At 43.3% G+C, this 19154-nt stretch overlaps 3 protein-coding genes across 12 annotated transcripts; 1 reads left to right on the top strand and 2 right to left on the bottom strand.

The window, feature by feature from the left end:
- Positions 1 to 37: 37 nt before the first annotated feature.
- Positions 38 to 10801, top strand: msh5 (mutS homolog 5). 10 transcript variants are annotated; one of them, XM_035637349.2, is made up of 26 exons: positions 40 to 207; positions 878 to 988; positions 1090 to 1213; positions 1373 to 1453; positions 1731 to 1784; positions 1901 to 2022; positions 2223 to 2332; positions 2542 to 2546; positions 2917 to 2999; positions 3094 to 3139; positions 3635 to 3810; positions 3948 to 4010; positions 4126 to 4254; positions 5813 to 5885; positions 5982 to 6091; positions 6194 to 6274; positions 6381 to 6468; positions 6583 to 6650; positions 7235 to 7353; positions 7431 to 7557; positions 8275 to 8424; positions 8508 to 8582; positions 9599 to 9745; positions 9980 to 10117; positions 10219 to 10292; positions 10383 to 10801. In XM_035637349.2, the coding sequence occupies exons 2-26, from the start codon at positions 890 to 892 to the stop codon at positions 10501 to 10503; spliced, it is 2463 nt and encodes an 820-aa protein (XP_035493242.2). In that variant the 5' UTR covers positions 40 to 207; positions 878 to 889; the 3' UTR covers positions 10504 to 10801. The 10 variants fall into 10 exon arrangements, 9 of the variants coding, with proteins under 9 accessions (XP_035493233.2, XP_035493214.2, XP_035493242.2 ...); XM_035637355.2 differs by having other exon boundaries at positions 42 to 207; positions 2542 to 2577; positions 3672 to 3810; XR_004794257.2 differs by having other exon boundaries at positions 38 to 207; positions 5982 to 6274; positions 10203 to 10292; positions 10383 to 10457.
- Positions 10802 to 10868: 67 nt separating this feature from the next.
- On the bottom strand, positions 10869 to 13495 carry LOC118312638 (sperm acrosome membrane-associated protein 4-like). Its single transcript, XM_035637418.1, has 3 exons — positions 13341 to 13495; positions 11327 to 11494; positions 10869 to 11201 (listed from the first exon to the last, which is right to left on the bottom strand). Exons 1-3 carry the CDS (start codon positions 13402 to 13404, stop codon positions 10978 to 10980), a joined length of 456 nt encoding a protein of 151 aa, XP_035493311.1. The 5' UTR covers positions 13405 to 13495; the 3' UTR covers positions 10869 to 10977.
- Positions 13496 to 14244: 749 nt separating this feature from the next.
- Positions 14245 to 18099, bottom strand: LOC118312647. The gene is made up of 2 exons (XM_035637430.2): positions 17665 to 18099; positions 14245 to 17158 (listed from the first exon to the last, which is right to left on the bottom strand). Exon 2 carries the CDS (start codon positions 17142 to 17144, stop codon positions 16308 to 16310), a length of 837 nt encoding a protein of 278 aa, XP_035493323.1. The 5' UTR covers positions 17145 to 17158; positions 17665 to 18099; the 3' UTR covers positions 14245 to 16307.
- Between the last annotated feature and the right edge of the window lie 1055 nt (positions 18100 to 19154).

The raw sequence follows: 19154 nt of genomic DNA, 5'->3' as shown, positions 1-19154 counted from the left end.
TCATCTGCTCCACGTTGGGTCCGCTGCGCCGCTTTACGCGGCTGTTGGTTGCCATGACAACTGCGGCACGAGGGGGCAGGACCCGGCGCAGCGCGCGAAAAGAAGCTAATCGAGCAGAAGTCCAGCTAAAGGATTGTGTCACTTGTGTCGTTTACCAACGATGAGCGCTTCGTGTTGTCTTCACTGTGAAAACTCCAAAGCCTTCGTGTGAGTAAATGGCAGCTGACTAAATGCAAGTAGCAAATAATGCTGTTATTTTCGGTTTAACTGGGCTAACTAGCTAACTAGCTTAAGTACGTTTACTCAAGTTCTGCTCTTCGGTGCGATGTTGGGTTACTAGTTCGTTTACTCGCTACTCTTTACTGCTACGTAACATTTTATAACTACATAACTTTTCACTCTACACTACAGTCATCTGACAGATTGAGTTAACAGATTTCAGCGTACGATTTTATATGTTAAACACTGCAATGTTTATGAAACATGATGCATTAATATATTAGCCCCACTTTGAAAAACTACATTTACTGCTTATATATTAATTTCATCAATGATAGTGATCCAGTAAAATACTGAAACAACACTGACCAGAGGCTTTCTGCATAATGAGTACTTTAACTTTTGATGCTGTTAGTACATTTAGCCAGTAATGCTTGTGTACTTTTACTTAAGTATATATTATAATGGGGTATTTTTATTGTGTGGCATTGCTGCTTTTACTTGTGTAAATGGTTTACATACTTCTTCCACCCCTGGAGAGTTATCACCTGAATCCCCAGTTCCCCTCAGATTGTGGATCTCTTAGTGAGCTCATTGTGTACAGTCAATAACCGATGTAGAGAATTAAATTGCCTCAAATTTGGTTGGTGCTTCGCAGACTGAACTGTCCATGGCAGCACTGGAAGGTCTGAGGGGAGGAGGAGGAGGAGAACTCCTCTTTGATCCCCCCGGCATAAATGGAGATGAAGAGGAGGAAGACTCACCCGCAGTAGGCTCAGGCATCACACTCACCAACAGAGAAGTGGATAGGTCCAACAGTCAGACGCACACTCATTTGCACACTCGCTGCATTTCTACGTGTATTTTTAGGTTTTACTCAGTGTCTTGGCCCAGCACGGACAGGTGGGCCTCTGCTTCTATCACAGTGAGGACTCCACTTTACACTACATGATCGACACGCCTGACAACCACGAGCTCCACCTGTTGGCCAGAGGTAAACCTGTCCATGACACACTAATCGTTTCTTTCTCAAACCCACTTAGGTTCATGTTTTTAATGGACTGAATTGTCAAAATATTATATATACTATTCAACTGACACTTGTGTTTGTCAAAGCTGATATATGCCTCATCTAATCTCCAATTTATTTTAGTTATCCAGGAGGTTAGTCCCAATCTTATCATTACCAGTGCAAAGCAGGAGCGCTGCATGACCCTCTTCCTTCAACAACTGGGTGAGCACAGGGAATGGGAAAAGTGTCACAGGGAGTTCTGTTTTGATATGATAATTGACTGATAAGTTGTTTCTAGGTCAAGACAAGGAAAAGAAATGGGAGATACTTGACACTGCAGCTTGCTTGTTGTGAAATGTTTTTGTAGGACTATTACGCAGTACACTGCTTTTGAAAAGTTATTTTCTGAGCAGACTTTAGTAACATAATTTCACCGGGTGAAACCCCAACTTTTGACAATAACTTTAAAAAATATATATTTATGTCTTTTATATTCCAGGTTCAAACCCAGACTACAAACCAGAGGTGGTCACTTATCCATATGCTGACTTTGGTAAACAGATGCCCACACATAATACCACAAGTATTCTCGTCAAATTTTAAGCAGAATTTTTTGCATAAAATTTGCATGATTTTCTGCAATAAATTGCTTTATTTTGAATATCGCAGGTCTGGAGGTTAGTAAGCAGAGGCTGTTCGCTGCCTATCTACCTTTCCTTCCTCCTTCCATTTCAGAGAGAGACAAAATGTCCTACCTCTCCTCCTGCATCTCCTTTGAGTCCCCCCTGATGGTGAGCCAGCTGTTTACATATCGTTTTCTCCATCAATCTTTGTTACTGTAGGAGTTGGTCACAAACTGTTGATCATTTTCTTGTGCCTTTTAGTTCATTTCTGTGTGTGTGTGTGTGTGTGTGTGTGTGTGTGTGTGTGTGTGTGTGTGTGTGTGTGTGTGTGTGTGTGTGTGTGTGTGTGTGTGTGTGTGTGTGTGCAGCTGAGGACAGTGGGCGCTTTGCTAAAATGTCTGGACAGGAGGAGAGTGGGAGTGGAACTGGAAGACAGCAGTGTTAGAGTTCCTATCCTGCAGTTCAACGCCTACACATTGTAAGACACAGATAACTGTAGCTATGCGTGCACAGCTAGCACGCACACAGAGGACTGTGATTACACATTTTCTATAATGAGAACGCTGAAAACGTTTATTTATTTTTTTCAATTAAATCAAATTGATCTTTTGTTATGCAGAAGTTTTCATGAATGGAAAATGTTGCTTGGAACTCTAAAAAGTCTTACGGTGCTTCATCCTAATGTAGGAAAGGTGTGGTGTGTATTGACCGAGACACATACAGGTAAGAACCAGCGGTTTGAAAATCAAATCATTCCGAGGTTTGATTTTTATTAATGATCTCTGTTCAATCTTGTTCCTTAAAATCTGACATGAAACTTCAAAATCTCAACTAAAACCTCAAGTGAGGCTGCTTATGTTGTAATTGAAATGTAACTGCCGACCAGTTTATTTTACCTTTGACTGACTTTTCTCAATTTCTTTTATTTAGTTTTATTTCTGCTGTCATTGTATTATTTCTTTTTGTTTTTTAGAACTTCTTATGATGCACGGCATATATTTTATCCGATTGCATGGAGTAGAAGTGGATGAGTGAGAGATCGTGGATTTTGTATCGTTCCAGTGTCCTGCAGATCTTCAAGTCGGAAATTCACCCATCAGTGTACAAGCTGCATTCGGGCGAAAAAGAAGGACTCAGTCTTTATGGTTTGCAGCTCAGACAGTTGTATTTCATGATTTCATCTCTTCTCTCTTGAATGTAATGGTGTAACCACTAACTATTTGTCCTTGTTTGATACAGGAATACTCAACCGCTGCAGGTGTAAATTTGGTTCCAGGTTGTTACGGTGAGAAACACAATTAATTGAGGGGCTTTTATTTAATCAAAAGTGAATATAGGGCTGAAGTGACTTAACAGAAGAAATTCAGTGTGCTCTACTTAATGCATAAAACACAATAATACTACATATATCTATCTGGTTAGAATTCTTATGTAAAACATTGAACTACTTTGTGAAAGTAAATTTGTTATTGGTAGCGTTTGTAACAAAAAATAATTTGGCTCTTTGCCAAACAGTATATATTTACAAATAAATCTACAAATTGCACAAGTTTGGTGTTTGTTAACATACTGATGCTTGTATCTGTATGGTAACTTCCCCAACATAATGCATCAGCTGATTTTGGTACTGGAACCATTTTTATTCTCACGTTCAATTTATTGTGGGAATGTACATTTATGTGAATCTGCCATCTTTCTTTACACAACCATTGTTTTTGGAGTACACAAAACATGCCCCGGGTATTTCACTGATTTATCATCTCAACCATTTGCTTTATAGAGGGACTATATAAAAAAAGTCTCCTTTCTTCTGTCAGCCAGTGGTTTCTGCGGCCGACGCAGGACACGGCCGTGTTACACAGGAGACAGGAAGTTATACGTTTCTTCACATCGCCTCAGAACTCAGACGTCCAGAGCACCCTGCAGTCCTCGCTACGCAACATCAGAAACATACCAGTAACAACGCCGACCCAATGAACTCCTTGTCTTCACATCTGTGACCATTTACCACTTTACTACCTGATGTGTCATTAACATCATGTCATCTAACAAAAGCCAGTTTTTGTGTGTGTGTGTGTGTGTGTGTGTGTTAGTCTCTTCTACACAGGATGTCCCTCTCTCACACCAAAGTGACTGACTGGCAGGGTCTCTACAAGGTTGGAGCTACAGTATTATCATGCACACCTTTCCCATTTGACAAGTTCTGTTACATGTGTACAAAATGTTGTGTTTGTGTCTGTGTATGTGTGTCTGTGTGTGTATGTATGTCAGACGGTGTACAGTGCAGTGTGTATCAGGGACACGGTGCGACACCTGCCTCAATCCATTGAGCTCTTTCATGAAATCAGTGAGGGGTTCTCTGACGACCTTCACCACATCTCCTCCGTCATCAGCCGAGTTGTGAGTTCTTCCTGTTACATTAAAGTGGACGTTTGGTTGTTTGTTGTTTCAAAGCTTTTGTCCATTCAAACAATGTCAAAAACAATAAAGACAAACAACAAAAAAGTGTAGTATATGCACACACAGATAATCATATATACATATACACAGAGGCGACGCAAGGGATCTGCATGCCCTGACCTAGCCTACCGGGCCTTGCATCAAGACAGGCAGATTGGGGCATCAGTGGCAGTAAAGAAGGCACTGTACTGGACGCTCATGGTGAAGAGGCAGCTCAGCAAGATGGCAGAACTCTAGATTTACCAGTCTGTCTCAGCTTTGGTCTTGAGCTTTTGGTAGTGATTAAAATAATGAGATTCATTTGAATGAGCGAAAACAAGAGGCTGAAATAAGTTTCCTTTGCGGGGTCACTTTGCTCAGCCTTAGAGATGGGGGTTAGAGCTCCAAGTCAGTTAAATCAGTTATCGGATTAGGATGCCTCCCGGGTGCCTTTCATTGGACGTTATGGACAGGCAGGTCCAACCGGTAGGCAGCCCCCGTGGTAGACCCAGAACACGCTGGAGAGATTATATATTTAATCTTGCCTGGGAATGCCTCAGGATCCCCCAGTAGGCGCTGCTGCCACGCGACTCGAGCCCAGAAATGTGGCAGAAAATGGATGGATGAATGTACACACATAGAAGCTATACAGACACAATCATTCATGAAAAGGTGTATACAGCCAAGCACCAACATTTCTCTCTATATTCACACCCATGTTACTCGTGCTGTAATATAAATGACAAGATCGCTTGGGGTAATGGGAGTAGTACCAATCTTAGCAATTGTCTGATCATAAGCATCTACTGTCAGGTCATTCATAAAATGTATCTCATGGAATACCTCAACTTTAGCTCTTAATCTCTAAATCCGTTTCTCTATTGTCAAACTGCTCGACATCTCCTGAATGTCAGAAAAATATGTATTATAACTAGCTAAAAAGAACATGCTGATCTTAAAGAGAACAGTCTGTACTTGTATCTTGTATACAGAGGTGATGTCTTGTTGTCTGCTATGAAAGCGGAAGCCCCTCAGGGTATGCATGACCCTGCAATAAGACTCAGGAAACTCATGACCCTGCCATATGACTGTCTGTGTAGACAACTGTTGTTTGTATGACTTTATCTGTAAACAAATACCACCCAGATATATACGTTGTAAAGGGGACCCGCCCATCATGCTTAAATATCCTTGTATCTCCTGTATTCGGCGGACAGCCTCGGTACTCAGACACTGTGCTGTTGTATTGACTTGTCCCCTTGCAGCAAGTATATATTAAATGTTACTACTTGCCTAAAAACCAAATTCAACTTTCTGTGATCATCAGATTATCCTAACACTGAATCCACTGATTTAATTTTTATGTTTGGCTTGTTTTGCTTCTTCATTACATTTGTTTTTTTCATTGTTCTTTGTACAGAGGATATGTGAACTGCTCACAATGGGCCACCCTGTGGCCACTAAATGAATGACTGAGTGAAAAGTGTCAATGAGTCCTTCTCTGATTTGCGACATGTAGGTGGATTTTGAAACCAGCGTAGCGGAGAATCGCTTCACCATCAAACCAAATGTGGACCCTGCTATAGACGAGAGTAAGTGCAGAGAAGTGTCTGTTTGATTCCTGGGCCTGTGTGACTTTAAATATGTTGGTTGAATTGAACTCTTGATATTGTCTCTCCCTCTGTCAGAGAAGAGGAGGATGATGGGATTGTCCGACTTCCTGACAGATGTTGCCAGAAGAGAGCTGGAACATCTGGACGCTTGCATCCCCTCCTGTTGTGTCATTTACATCCCTCTGGTTACAATTACATATTTATTTAGTTATCTGGCTAGTGGCCGCTTGCAGTGCATCGGTGGTGGGATTCATACTGTCAGACATCATGTTGAATTCTCTTTTCAGATTGGTTTCCTGCTCTCTGTCCCTCGCCTGCCCAGCATGGTGGAGAGAGAGGATTTTGAGATAGAGGGGCTTGAATTTATGGTGTGTTAATGATTTTGTATCGTTTGTTTGTGGGGTCTTTTAAATGACAAAATTGCTCATGTTTTTATCAACTACCTTACCTGTGTTTATACCGTGTGTGTGCTAGTTTCTGTCAGAGGATCGCCTGCACTACCGCAGTCAGAGAACCAAGGAGCTAGACAACCTCCTCGGAGACTTGCACTGTGACATTAGAGGTCTTTGACGTTCTCACTAATAGAATAGAATGTTCCCCCGAGAGCTGTGTGACTGACGACATGATTATACTTCCTTGAGATATTGTTCCTGATGGTATACCCGGTTTTTCTCAGACATGGAGACAGCAGTCATGACACAACTGCAGAACACGATCCTCGAGAGGAGCAGCTCCCTCTACAGGGTTGGTGTGAATCACTGTCCACTTCCAAGTGTGGAAAACACGACTCCCACTCTGATCAAATGACTGTTGGTGTGAAAGTAATGCTGTTAATGTGTGTAGGTGGACTTCGTTGTGATCAATTGTGTTTGCTTTAGTTGAGATGGGTTCATTTTGATTATGAAACAGACCTTCAACCCATTACAAGTTCTCTTCAAGTGCTGTGTTGTTTGATTGGATATTTCATGCTGTAACTGCACATTTTACAATTATTGAGGGCAGAATGAGCAGTGAGGGCACAAATTGATGTGTATTTGGATGTTGTAGCTCTTGTTAGAATTCTCAGGTTATCCGTCAGATTGCAACTTTATCTGCTTCCATGTTGTGCATTTGCTCAGTATGTTCCAAATGTTCATATTTACACCAACATATCATGAAATACTCCAAATGAAAGCTCATGCATCACTCTGTCAATTTAAGATAAGGAAATGAATGAATGAATTGAGGAAATAAAAAAGTACATGTAGAGCACATGGCACCTGCCTTTGCCTCTGGTCGGAAGACCCATGTTTTGGACGTTCAGCATGTTTAATGTGTGTGTTGTGCAGGTCCTGGATCTTGCTGCTGAGCTCGACTGTCTGATGGCCATGAGCAGTGCCTCCCAGGAGTATGGCTATGCCTCGCCCAAGTTCACCAGCCACAGGATGATAACAGTCAAACAGGGCAGGTGGGGACTCACACATGAGATGGGAACAATTATTACAGTACAGATTTGTTAAATGTCTGTGTTTAATTGCCCTGTAGACATCCACTGCTGGAGCTGTGCTCCCCTGTGTTTGTGGCCAACTCCTTCCAGAGCTCAGAGTCACAGGGCAGAGTCAAGATCATCACCGGACCCAACTCTTCTGGCAAGAGCATCTACCTCAAACAGGTGTGAAAGTCAGGATAACTCCGTCCGTACAAGGTTTATCATCTCAGTATACACATCTCAGTTGCTGCAGAATCAGTTATACTGCTTGGGCCTGTTGGTTTCTGTAGATATGACCCAGTGTGTGTGTACCTCAGTTTCCTGTTTACCTGAAATTGGTTTGTCGCTGACGTTTGGGAGATTATGGAGCAATAGAGACTTTTTTTGTTTTTGCTTTCCTGTCGCTACACTCTGTAATCAACTCTGTTCAACATGTTAATTACATACAATTCACTTCCAACATCTGTTTCTTCTGAACAAGTTATACCAGGATACTAGTCCAGCAGTGAATTGAATTTCCTCTTCGGTGAAACCTCAGCATGCTGCCAGAAAATGACAGTTGTCAACATGGACAAGATATATATATTTTACCTACTAGACTCTTTTACTTTAGCTTGGCATTGCCACACCAAGTTTGCAACTGTGCTACTTGCACTATATTGTTCACCTTCTGGAGAAAATATACCATCCACTTCATTTCATTTCATTTATGACTGGTTTCTGGATGGAAGGAAATTGGTCTGAATGGGAGAGGGTGAATGAACACCAGCTGAATGATCCGGCTGGTTTCCAGGTTTACTTACTGACTGGATTATTAGAACAAGAGTTTTGACCCCCAGGCTTCAGTTATTTGACCCTCACTTGTAACTCACCTCTGTCTCTCTGACTGGACGATGGCAGGTGGGCCTGATTGTGTTCATGGCTCTGATTGGTTCAGACGTGCCGGCGAAGGAGGCAGAGATTGGTCTGGTGGACGGGATCTTCACCCGCATGCAGAGCAGAGAGTCTGTGTCTGTGGGCCTCAGCACCTTTATGATCGACCTCAACCAGGTACCTAACGCACATAGACACACAAACACAAATAAAGCAACAAAGTACAGTATACTGCAACCATTTGTGTCTTTATTCTCCAGATGGCCCAGGCTATCAACAGCAGTACTGGCAACTCATTAGTTCTCATCGACGAATTTGGAAAAGGAACTAACACAGTAAGAAGAACTTGCTCCAGCACTTTGTGAATGAAAAACATATGTGTTTGTGTGTACACATAACAAGGACACAGTGTCATTAATGTGAGGCCACCTGAAACCAATCCCAGACAGTATTAGAGCTGCTCCATGAACAGACCCTCGGGTCAGACCAACATGTGCCACTTAGCAGCAAGAAAATCACAGCAGCTGTGCAGACCTGCAAGTGTTGATGTGCGCCACCTACTGGCAAGGGAATCAACACTTTACTCTTATTCCCTCTATCTATGCATTTATTAGCAGTGTATACATATATATTTATCAAATGTTATATGGCATACAAGAATGAAGTTGTAAGCAGATGTTTTCACTGATGGTATTTGTCGACAAGTATAAATATAATTTTTAAAAATATTTTTTATTTTAGTTTGGTAATTACAGCATATTTACTGCTAAATACAAGGAAGTGTGTAGATCTTACAATGCTCTGAGATTCATTTTGTTCTCTGTCTTCCATCACTGTCTGACACGTTACTCTGGAGAGAGATGGCGAAAGTCCAAACCAATTTTATTTGTCTGAAGGAGGAAAAGAGATGTGGGAGGCAGAAGCCAAACAGAACAACAAAAGAAAATTGCCAGTTTAGGTTCAATAAGTTCCATCTAAGATCCTGGTTTCATGGGTGGAAATCGCAAGAAGTGGCTGAAATCATTATTTTTCCCATTAATTGCATAATATTGACGTATGAAATGAAAATGTGAAAACAATGTCAGGGTGACACTGTTAGAAAGCACCTGGTGAACAGTGGAGCATTTAGCAGCTAAAGAGCCAAATACTTCCCTGAAGAGTTGTTGAGAACGTGACTCCAAATGAACAATAGTGTCGCTAACATTCACAAGCTGATCAAATCCTGTGTTGGTCAGGATTTCTAGTGTTTGTCTAAACAGCTTAACCCGAATTAAGACCGAAGACTTTGGCCTCTAGCAACTTCCATATTTGTTCAGAAACACAGACGACCAGTGTGATTTCCCCCCTTCAGGTGGATGGACTGTCCCTGCTGGCTTCATCGATCTCCCATTGGCTGAGAAAAGCTCCCATGGATGTTCCTCACGTCCTGTTGGCGACCAACTTCCACAGTTTGCTGCAGCTGGGCCTGCTGCCCTCCTCTGTGTTGCTGTCTCTTCTGGTACAGACTGATCTACATCAGCTGAGCTCCCACAATGAGAAGTGTCTCAAAAGTGTTTGTGTGAATGTTCACTGAGGTTTCATTATGTAGAATAATGATACCTTACAAATGATCAATTATCAAATATGGCTACATTTCAAATGTATTTTACTTCAGTAGAAGTTTGTTTTATGCCTTTTTTTTGTGTATCTGGTTGTGTATTAATGCATGTGTGCGTGTGTGTGTGTGTGTTAGACTCTTGAGACAGCAGTGGACGGGGATGAGTTGGTGTTTCTGTACCAATTGAAAGAAGGGATCTGTCACTCCAGCTATGCTGCCAACATAGCCACACTGGCAGGCCTACCAGTTACTCTTGTACAGAGAGGAGTGGAGGTAAACGCACATACACACACACACACTCACACACTCACACAGAGTGGTCCACAGAAGCATGCTCTCATAAACTGAGTGTTTGCAGATGTGTCTTTCGTCAGGTGTCTGAACTGTACAGGACAGGAAGGCCAATCAAACTCATTGACAAAGCATCATCAGATGAGCAGGCAAACAGGTTTGTTGAACTCTAACTGTACAGAAAGACAGTCCCACAGTAAAGAGCAGTGTGTGTGTGTGTGTGTGTGTGTGTTTGTGTCACTGACAGGTGCAGGTCTGTGGTGGAGAAGTTTTTGAACCTCGACCTGGAGGACAAAGATTTGGATCTGCAGAGCTTCATGAAGGAGGAGTTCCTGCCCTTTGCTGGAGAGCTGCTGGACCACAGCTGAACGGTTCGGCTTCTTCAAACCTGCCTTCGCAGCTCTGTGGTCAGTTTGTCTCCTCACTGTCCTGGGAGCAAGCAGACGTCAAGTGATGCTCTGTACCTGGACAGGATACAGCTATCAACAAAACACTGTACATTAACTGTTGGTGTGATACTGCTACACTAAAAGTTAATATCCAGAATGTGTTACAAAGGGTTACTGTTGTAGCAAAACAAAACGGCAAACACAATTTACTCTCTTGTTTTCTTACATTTAATTGCTGAATGTCAATTTTAAGATAATAAACATTACACAAATCAGATATACTCTACATAAATACACTTTATGCTGTTATTAAATAGTGTTTACTAATGCAGTATCAGCCGGTGTAAAAAAAAAAAGGAAATTGAAAGATTGAAATTTTTCAGTCCATTTCGCATCGCTGTGCTCAGTGTTTTTTTTTTTTATATCAATAAATAAATTCTAATTTATTTATTGTCATCCCATCGAGGTGTCAGTTATGCGACAGGCAGTTAGGAGCGCAACAGTGAGGTACAAAAGAGTGCAGATAGGACATGTGTGTGCCGAGTTACAGAACGGAGTGTCACAGCAGCGTTTGGTCATGACGAAGACGGTTCTGTTAGGGAAGAGCTCCACCGTGGTCTCCACATCGCACTCCTCTGCCTTCACACAACCCAACGTCTTCACATCCAGAACATCCGCTAGGGAGACAAGATGGGGATCAGTGTCAATGACTATGAGTAAATAAAAATAAAATGTATTAATTCTGATAACCTCTACACACTTTATAATGCTCAGATATGATTTAAATGAAAATATAACACACCTGCTTTCCCTCGGCCTGTAAAGCAGCGCTCGCCGAGGCTGCAGTTGGTTTCTGTGGTGTAGCAGGCGTCCCAGAAACCAAGGTCACAACGGAAACACTCCAGCAACTCCTCCTCTTCCACAAATCCCACTGACTCCATGAGCTCCTCTAGTTGCTCCTTCGCCTCAGCTGAAAGATCAGAACAGTTTGATACAGAAGACTGTCTCAAATAAAATTTAAAAAAACACAAAGAATAATAGCTTAAAGAGTAAATAATGTCCAGTATATTGAAACCTGATAAACATGAAGGTGGAATACAAATCAGATCTATTTATTTTATTTAACCCAGACCTGGCCGAGACAGCAGGATAAAACGCTGCAGATAAAACAATAAGAAATCTGGCAACAAATAAAAAATATGAAATGCCACAATATAAAAAAAAAATGCTGAAAAAATAAGACCAGAGAATAGATAGACATGAACAGTGTACAGTGGATGTCAGATTAGTGGATAAATGCTTTGGATTATTCAGATTTTGAGGCATTTATGTAATAACTTGTTGGACACATTTATTATTCAGGGGCTGCTGAATGTGGGAAGTGTTGGAGAGCTTTTGCAGGGCGTCGAGCCAAACTGATGAGCCACATTCTCCCGAGCGCTCGAGCATCTTGGAAACATTTTGTTTATTCCGCAGCGGCCTGGAATTTGTTCTCTGACTGGGTTATTTAGAGAGCGCTCCGTAAGTCTTAGGGCAGCATCATGTTTTTATTCGCCGGGCAGATACTGGAATTAATCGAAAATGTTGGCAGCAGAACATAGTGGAGGAGTATATTTGGTTATTCCCAACAAACTGTACTGTGCAATTCCTCCAAATACTATTGGCAGAACTGTTTATCTGACTGGAAATCCCTTCAAAGTAAAAGTCTTATTTTAAGCACATTTTAACAGATCATATCCAAACAGCTACACACACACGTGTCCCATGTCGATACAACAACAGCATTCGCTCTCTTCCTCCAGTCGCCCATTGGCTGGACTTCAGTGCTGCTGCTGAGGAGAAGGGACTAATCTCTTCATCAGGGCTTCAGTATAAGATGTTTTTCAATGAGACACACAATCCTGATCCCCTCTCATCTTGTTAGCCAGTGCTAGCTCAGGTGAACAAGCAGACAAAATAGAAGTCAAGTGGAGATCATTGTGAGGAAAGGACAAAAGTCCCGTCCAGTGTTTCTAACTGTAGTTTTCATTTTTACAACCTGACCTGAATCTATCCTCAGTCGCCACTTAATTATCTACATCTTGTCTGAATCAGTTGAGTTGATTTAGCAGAATGTGTATTAGTATGCAGGGCTGTTGCACTGTGTTGCATAATATGTCTCATTGTATCAATGAGGGCAGACTCAACTACAGCCTCTCAAAATGACAGTGAAACATCTCACTCAAAAACATTTTCAACAAAAACATTATAACCTCAATGAAGGGAGGATTTATTGTTGAGGGCCAAGTGATTAATTGGTTGACAGAAAGTAAATCAGAAAGTAATTTTGATCAGCAGAAATGCCAAATATTTGATGGTGACAGCTTCTCAAATATGATATTCTGCCTCTTGTGCAATGTGGTCAAACAGCTGGCCAGTAAGACGGCTCCATTCAGTGTTTCTGGACGTTTTATAGTCCAAATGATGACGGGGTTGATCGTGAGAATAATCTGCAGTTTGGTTATTAATGAAAATGAAAATTAGCTGTGGACCGACTTTATTGCAGTAATGCAATTTTAAACAGCACAGGATTTATTTAGTACCTAATCAACCGGGACTAAGTGCGAGACATAAAATGCAGTTTCATATAACCTCCCTGTCAAATCCTCCTCAAGACCACGGCTCTGCTGATATTTCCCAAATCCAGAAGGGTATGAATTTTGTAAAAATTTATATAAACTGTATATCAGATAACAAATGGCTGAAAACTATCAGTACAGGATATACTAGTGGCTCTGCTGTTTACCTACTAAGACCCTGGTACTACGTCCTCTTACCTTGGGTTGATGCGAGAATTACAATGGCAAGAAGACAGAATATTTGTTTTCTCATTTTGAGCATGATGCTTCTTCCGTTGACTTCACCATGAGGACTGTGGAGGAAACCCAGAGGCAGGATTGCAGTGGGATTAGTCAGGAATACACCTGCTATTTGTCTGGCGGTGGGGGGGGGGGGTGTAGAGTTTGGCCACCAGGACCTTATGTCTCTTTAAGTGTCAGAAAATGTTTTAAGAGAATTTACAACATGGAGGCTGGTAGCTCTTTCCTCTGTTTCCTCAAAAAAACTGCTCAATGTCAGATGAGGAGAAAGGTTAAAACTCCTCCTCAGTGTTGGAAAACATTTCCTCATCCATCTGGTCGTCATGAACACTTCTTAACTCAATCCCTTTTCCTGCTGTAACAGGTAAAAAAAAAAACATCAACAACAACACTTTTTTCAAACCAGCATCTTTAGGCTGGTTGCTCCTCAGTCATCTTTTTATGCAAAAAAAAGTCCCTCACCCTCTTAAGGAGCAGAGAAACTGCATGTGTTCTGAGTCAGCACAGGGTTAAGCAGCTTACAGCCTATCGCCCGTCTGCTCAGATATGTATCAATGCACACACACACACACACACACATACACATACATACAGCGCTCTATAAGAAGAGGGGATTCAACGCTGTTATAGTCTCAATGCAGCATAAAACGTGTCGTTTGATAATGTAACGCTCCCGTACACATGAGAAACCTCCAAGTGATTTCTTTGAATCCTCTTCTCCGGCAGTGATGTGCGCAGGTGTTTTTCAAAGAGATTTCACATCTAAATGTGATCTGATCATCTGTATTAATGCCTGGTAATTAAAACTCCATGTGCAAGCTGCGACATGTATATTAAGAAACAGGAGCAAAATCATCCCTGCTACTGGTTCAGTTGTTCCACTCAAGTTTATTCGTAAACATCTTTGATAATCAATGAATCTGACGAATCCTTTTTTTGGAGAAAAACTTCTTGAACGTGAGGATTTGCTGCTCGTCTTTGTCTTATATGATGGTAAACTCATGTTTGTTGAGCTCTGAACTGTTGTCAGGACAGGACAAGCAATCTGAAGATGTCTGCGGAGACTTTCATTCATCCAGGTCAAAGTTATCTAAGGGCGTTGAATCAGCAGCAACTGGATCCTACACGAATCTACGACCAAGACCAGTTGCTCCTGATTCAGCGCCCTTGTCATTTTCATTTTTCCGACAGCTTTCATATTGGATATAAAGATATGTAGTTCTTGTACAAAGAGGTGTTTCTGTTTTTGTTTTGTTTTTTACCTCCCCTCGCTGATATGAATGTGGTGGATAGAATAATCGAAACAGAAACTGCACCAGAACGACTGTGGAGTTGAAGTAAAAAACTTACTTAACAGCTTCTAGAAAACCTGAACTTCCTACCCTGGCCGTCTGACCCGTACCAAGAAAATTACCTGCGGATGAATCAGTGATGAAAGATAATTGTAAATTGTGGCTCTATCATCCAGCATCGTTTTCTTTCTAAATGATGAACACATCATGTCACGCTGAGGAGGAGAGGAGAGAGCTGCTTTTCTGAGCGATAAGTTACAAAGGAGTCCAGGCAAACACCTCAGCCAGCTCATCCCTGCAACTGAAATATAAATCTCAGAGCAGCCTACAGAACCCCCCACTCAGGGCGAGAGAGGTTTTTAGAGAGCGGCTGCAAACTACTGAACACTTCAGTCTCGGTCGTCATCTGGATGGCAGGATCCCAGCATGGGCCCAAACAAAAGGAAATACTCTGCAGTCCTAAAGCACCTATAAAAACCTTCAGTCTGATCCCCAGTGTAATTAGAGGCTTCGGGAGAAAATGCTGGTGATAATTAAAATCCTGAAACTTTACCCCATTCGACTGTTCAAACGCGCTCATTTGGCTTAATTGTGTCTGATAACATTTTTTCACTTGCCCTCGTTTTGCCCTATTTTTCTCCGTCTTGCTGTTTTGCAGAAGCTAAGGGTTGAGACGGAGGATGGGGGATTTGAATAAAGCGTAGGAAACCGATGATGATGAGGAGGGAGATGAAAGTTCGGGATGGTGGGAGAGAGAGGACAAGCTTTTCTCAGTTGAGCTGTGTCAGGAATAACTCGCCAGCATCACCGCGGATTTAGCTTTTTAAGTCCTTGCTCTCTCCGTCTATCCGGACTCTTGAAGATTTCCCCTCGCCACACTCGAGAGAAGACTGAGCAGCTGACAGTGTGAAAAAAAAAAAAAGTTGAATTACAGTGTGGTGTCCACACTTGCATGTGTACAAAGCATCAGCTGGTATTTATAGCGTGGCTGTAGGTGTGGAGTGAGAGGAGTGTGGCCTTTGTGTGCGTCTCTTGTTTATACTGAGACACAATTTGCTCAGATAAAGAGGAGATTGCAGTATGTGTGAGATTAGATAAAGACTCGTGTGAGGCCTAATCCGGCTCATCCTCTTAACCGAACCTCTCCAGAAAAGAAATGTAGACACTGCTCCTCGGCAGGGGTGTGTGTGTGTGTGTGTGTGTGTGTGTGTGTGTGTGTGTGTGTTAGTGCGAGAGGGGAAAGCCAAGGACTGAGTGTGCCACCCAAATAACTTTTCAGCAATCCTCCTCGCGGCCAAATATGGTCAGAGAAAAAATCAGTGGCTTTAGGGATTTTTGGGCACGGGTGAGTTCAAAGACAAACAAGATGCCGAGTTGACATCAAACGGCATCGCTCCAATCTTTCAAATGTGAGTGAGTCAGAGGACGATGTAGGGCAAAAAACAACCTCCACAGACGGTGACTCAGAGCCGCTGTGCCAATCGGAGGGACGAAAACATGCAAACAAACATTTCATCTGTTTATTGAGGAATGACGAGTCCTGGTCTTTACTGCGTGTCTGCACGTGGAACTTTGAAAAGGTATCTCATCATGCATATTTCATGAGACAGCAGGAGCTGAACTGGTGGGGGGCTCAGCGTCGAGGCGGCGGAGGAGAGTCTGTCCGCAGGTTGAAGTGGATCTCGCTGGAGTTGCAGGAGTCCGAGTAGACGGAGGAGGGGGAGACGGACCGGCAGGGGGACGGAGGCTGAGGAGTCGGTTCCTGGTGGTGCAGAACTCGGGCCAGCAGGGTTGACCCTCCCTCCCTCTCCTCGTCCTCCTCCTCCACCTGAATTTGCACCTTCTCTTTGTCTCCACCTCCTGCGTCCGGGGGAGGCAGTGGAGATGGTCCGCTGCTGATGTTGTGTCCGTTGGTGCGAGGCAGAGAGGGAGGAAGAGGAGGCCCCCAGCTCTGCTTTGAGAGGGGGAGTGTGTGGGCCGGCGTGGCCCAGGATCCCTGCTCTCCGTCTCTACACTCCCCCTGCTCCGGGCAGCCGAAGCTGGGCTGCTCCTGCGAGTCCTCCCAGCCGTATCCTCCCTTCAGATCCTCAATGTCGTCAGACGTCTCGTGTCTGAGGACTTCGCGGTCCCGGTTCTCGTACAGCAGCGTGGCGGCGCAGATGAAGATGAACAGGCCCACGCCCATGACCACGGGCCCGGTCAGCTTCATCCTCTCGGCGTGGGTGCTGCCGCGGCCGCCCATGGGCTTCGGTACTGCCGATACGTAGCCCGCCACTGCTACACTCATCCCCACCAGGACCACCACCACACCCAGCAGAAGCCAGGCGCCGGGGGCGGAGCGCAGGGGCAGTGTGGTCCGGAGGGCTTGGCCTTTCCTCAGGTGTCTGTGGCATGATGCTGGGAGGCAAGCGGGTGAGAACTGGGTGGAGAGGGAGGAGGTGGGGCTGCAGGATGGACTGGCTGCTGTCATCCTCTGGCTTCAGACTGAGCAGAGAGAAGAAGGAGAAGTCGCAGAGAAGATGTAGTTTACCGCGTCTGCTTTGCACACAACAGGAAATAGCTGCTTTAATAAGACATGTGGCTGAGTTAATGAGATGCAAACCCCCCTGCAGCTTCCCACCAGTGTCTCTCTCCACTATCAACCCCGGACTGAACTGTCCCTGAACCTCTCATGGGAATACCATATGACTGACCCTTTACCTGGACCTTGTCATTTCACTTTCACGTCCCACTGCAGTGATTTAAATAAAAAAAAACATGGTGTCACATTACTACAGTAACTGCTCCAACTGAACTCACAATCTAATTCCCCCCTGAAGCAAGTGAACACAACTGGTGATTCAACATGTCACATGGTTTTTTTCAAGTGGTTTTTTACGCATGAATCTTTAATATCTTGTCTCATTTTTATAATTCATCACTTGGCTCACTGCAGTTGACTGTCCCGTTAATTCTAACACAGTCGGGGAGAAAACAGATCGGATACTCGCCTGGTTTTGGAGGTAAATCCGAAGCAGATGCTGGATCCTCGGCATTATCGGAATAAAACCAGCCCGAGTTGCGTTCTTCCTCCCACTCACACCGCCAGTCTTCTCCTGCAGCACTTCGCTTCGCGGGGAAATCCACACTTTCATCTCATTCCTCCTCGGATTAAGACGGGGGGGTTCATCCTTGTCTTCGCTGTGTGAGTCAACGTTACTGCGGCTGCTGCTGCTGCTGAGCCTGGAATGAAGCTTTTATAGTAAATAACAGTCTCACAAAAAAAGTGGTGCAAAGCTGCTCTGCCTCTGTTTCCTCTGCGTGAGCGCCTGTGCAGCCCGCGTGTGTGTGTGTGTGTGTGTGTGTGGTGGAGGAGGGGTCGTGGGAATCTGTGGCTGGTCCCGGCCAGTCCCACGGTAACCCCCAGTTATTCTTGGAGATCACCAAACATCAAGTGTTTTGTTTTTTTTAACGATTCATACCAGAGAGCAGACATAAACATGTTATGATAAAACATAGTAGTAAATCAGACCGGTTACTTAAAGGACCACACTTGTGGGAGCCACTTTAGTCCTAATTGAAGGCAGGACACCACATGGGTTAATAGGTGTCATAACTGTGCTTCCGGTCATTTGCATAGACTGTATTTAAAAATGGACGTTGTCACCAGAAGTGTCTGAAGTCTGTATTCTCTGTAATGACCAGCAGAGGGCGACTCCCCGGTTTACGAATAGAAGTCGGGTTTCCATAGAAGTCTACAAGAAAGTGTCTCTACGCTTCTCAATTGATTTATAATGTCAGTAAACATTTTCCTGAAGGGGTTCATAGTCTCAATCTGCACTTTCAAGTCTTCTCCAAAACAGAATGATGGACAATTTTTTGGGGGGCACTTTTTTTTTCTTCCATGAAGGTCGGACACTCTCCGTAAATTTTACCAGGGGGCGCTGGCAGGAAAAAGTTACAGGAAATGTGCGGACATCAGTGCATGTCTGAAAGCAGATTTACTTTGCCTGTGTTGAATTAAAATCGCTTACTGCCCCGTTAAGTTGTGCTAAGTCATGGCAGTTTTTGTTTTTCAAATTCATTGGGTGGTTCGTTTCAGCCTATTTCTTAAGAGCCAGGTGTAGTCCACACTCAGCATGGTGGTTTTACAGGAAGATGCAGTGTGTTGAACGCGGGCCAGATGTGGCCCACACAGTACACTGGTTTATGAGTGGGTTTTTACCAATTTCCATATGGCTCATGTGTATGAGCGAGAATCAGCAAGCCAGTTTTTTCAGTTGCATGACTTTTACAGTAAACAGGGGCCACAGCCTATTTCTGTTCTATGATCTAATGTTAGTTTTAATAATAATGTTTGAGGTGAATTCAATTTTAAGGTGAAAAATTAATCAAAGCGAAAATACTAGATAATAATAGTAGTCTAGAGGTGTGGATTTAGCAATTGACAGTGAAGTAAAATGAAGAACAAACGGGCGAGGAAATCATTATCACACATATA

This window comes from Scophthalmus maximus, chromosome 1, assembly GCF_022379125.1.
Source record: "Scophthalmus maximus strain ysfricsl-2021 chromosome 1, ASM2237912v1, whole genome shotgun sequence".
NCBI classification, from domain to species: Eukaryota; Metazoa; Chordata; class Actinopteri; order Pleuronectiformes; family Scophthalmidae; genus Scophthalmus; species Scophthalmus maximus.
Note: the sequence above shows the minus strand (reverse complement) of the source record. Positions and strands in the feature narration are given on the sequence as shown.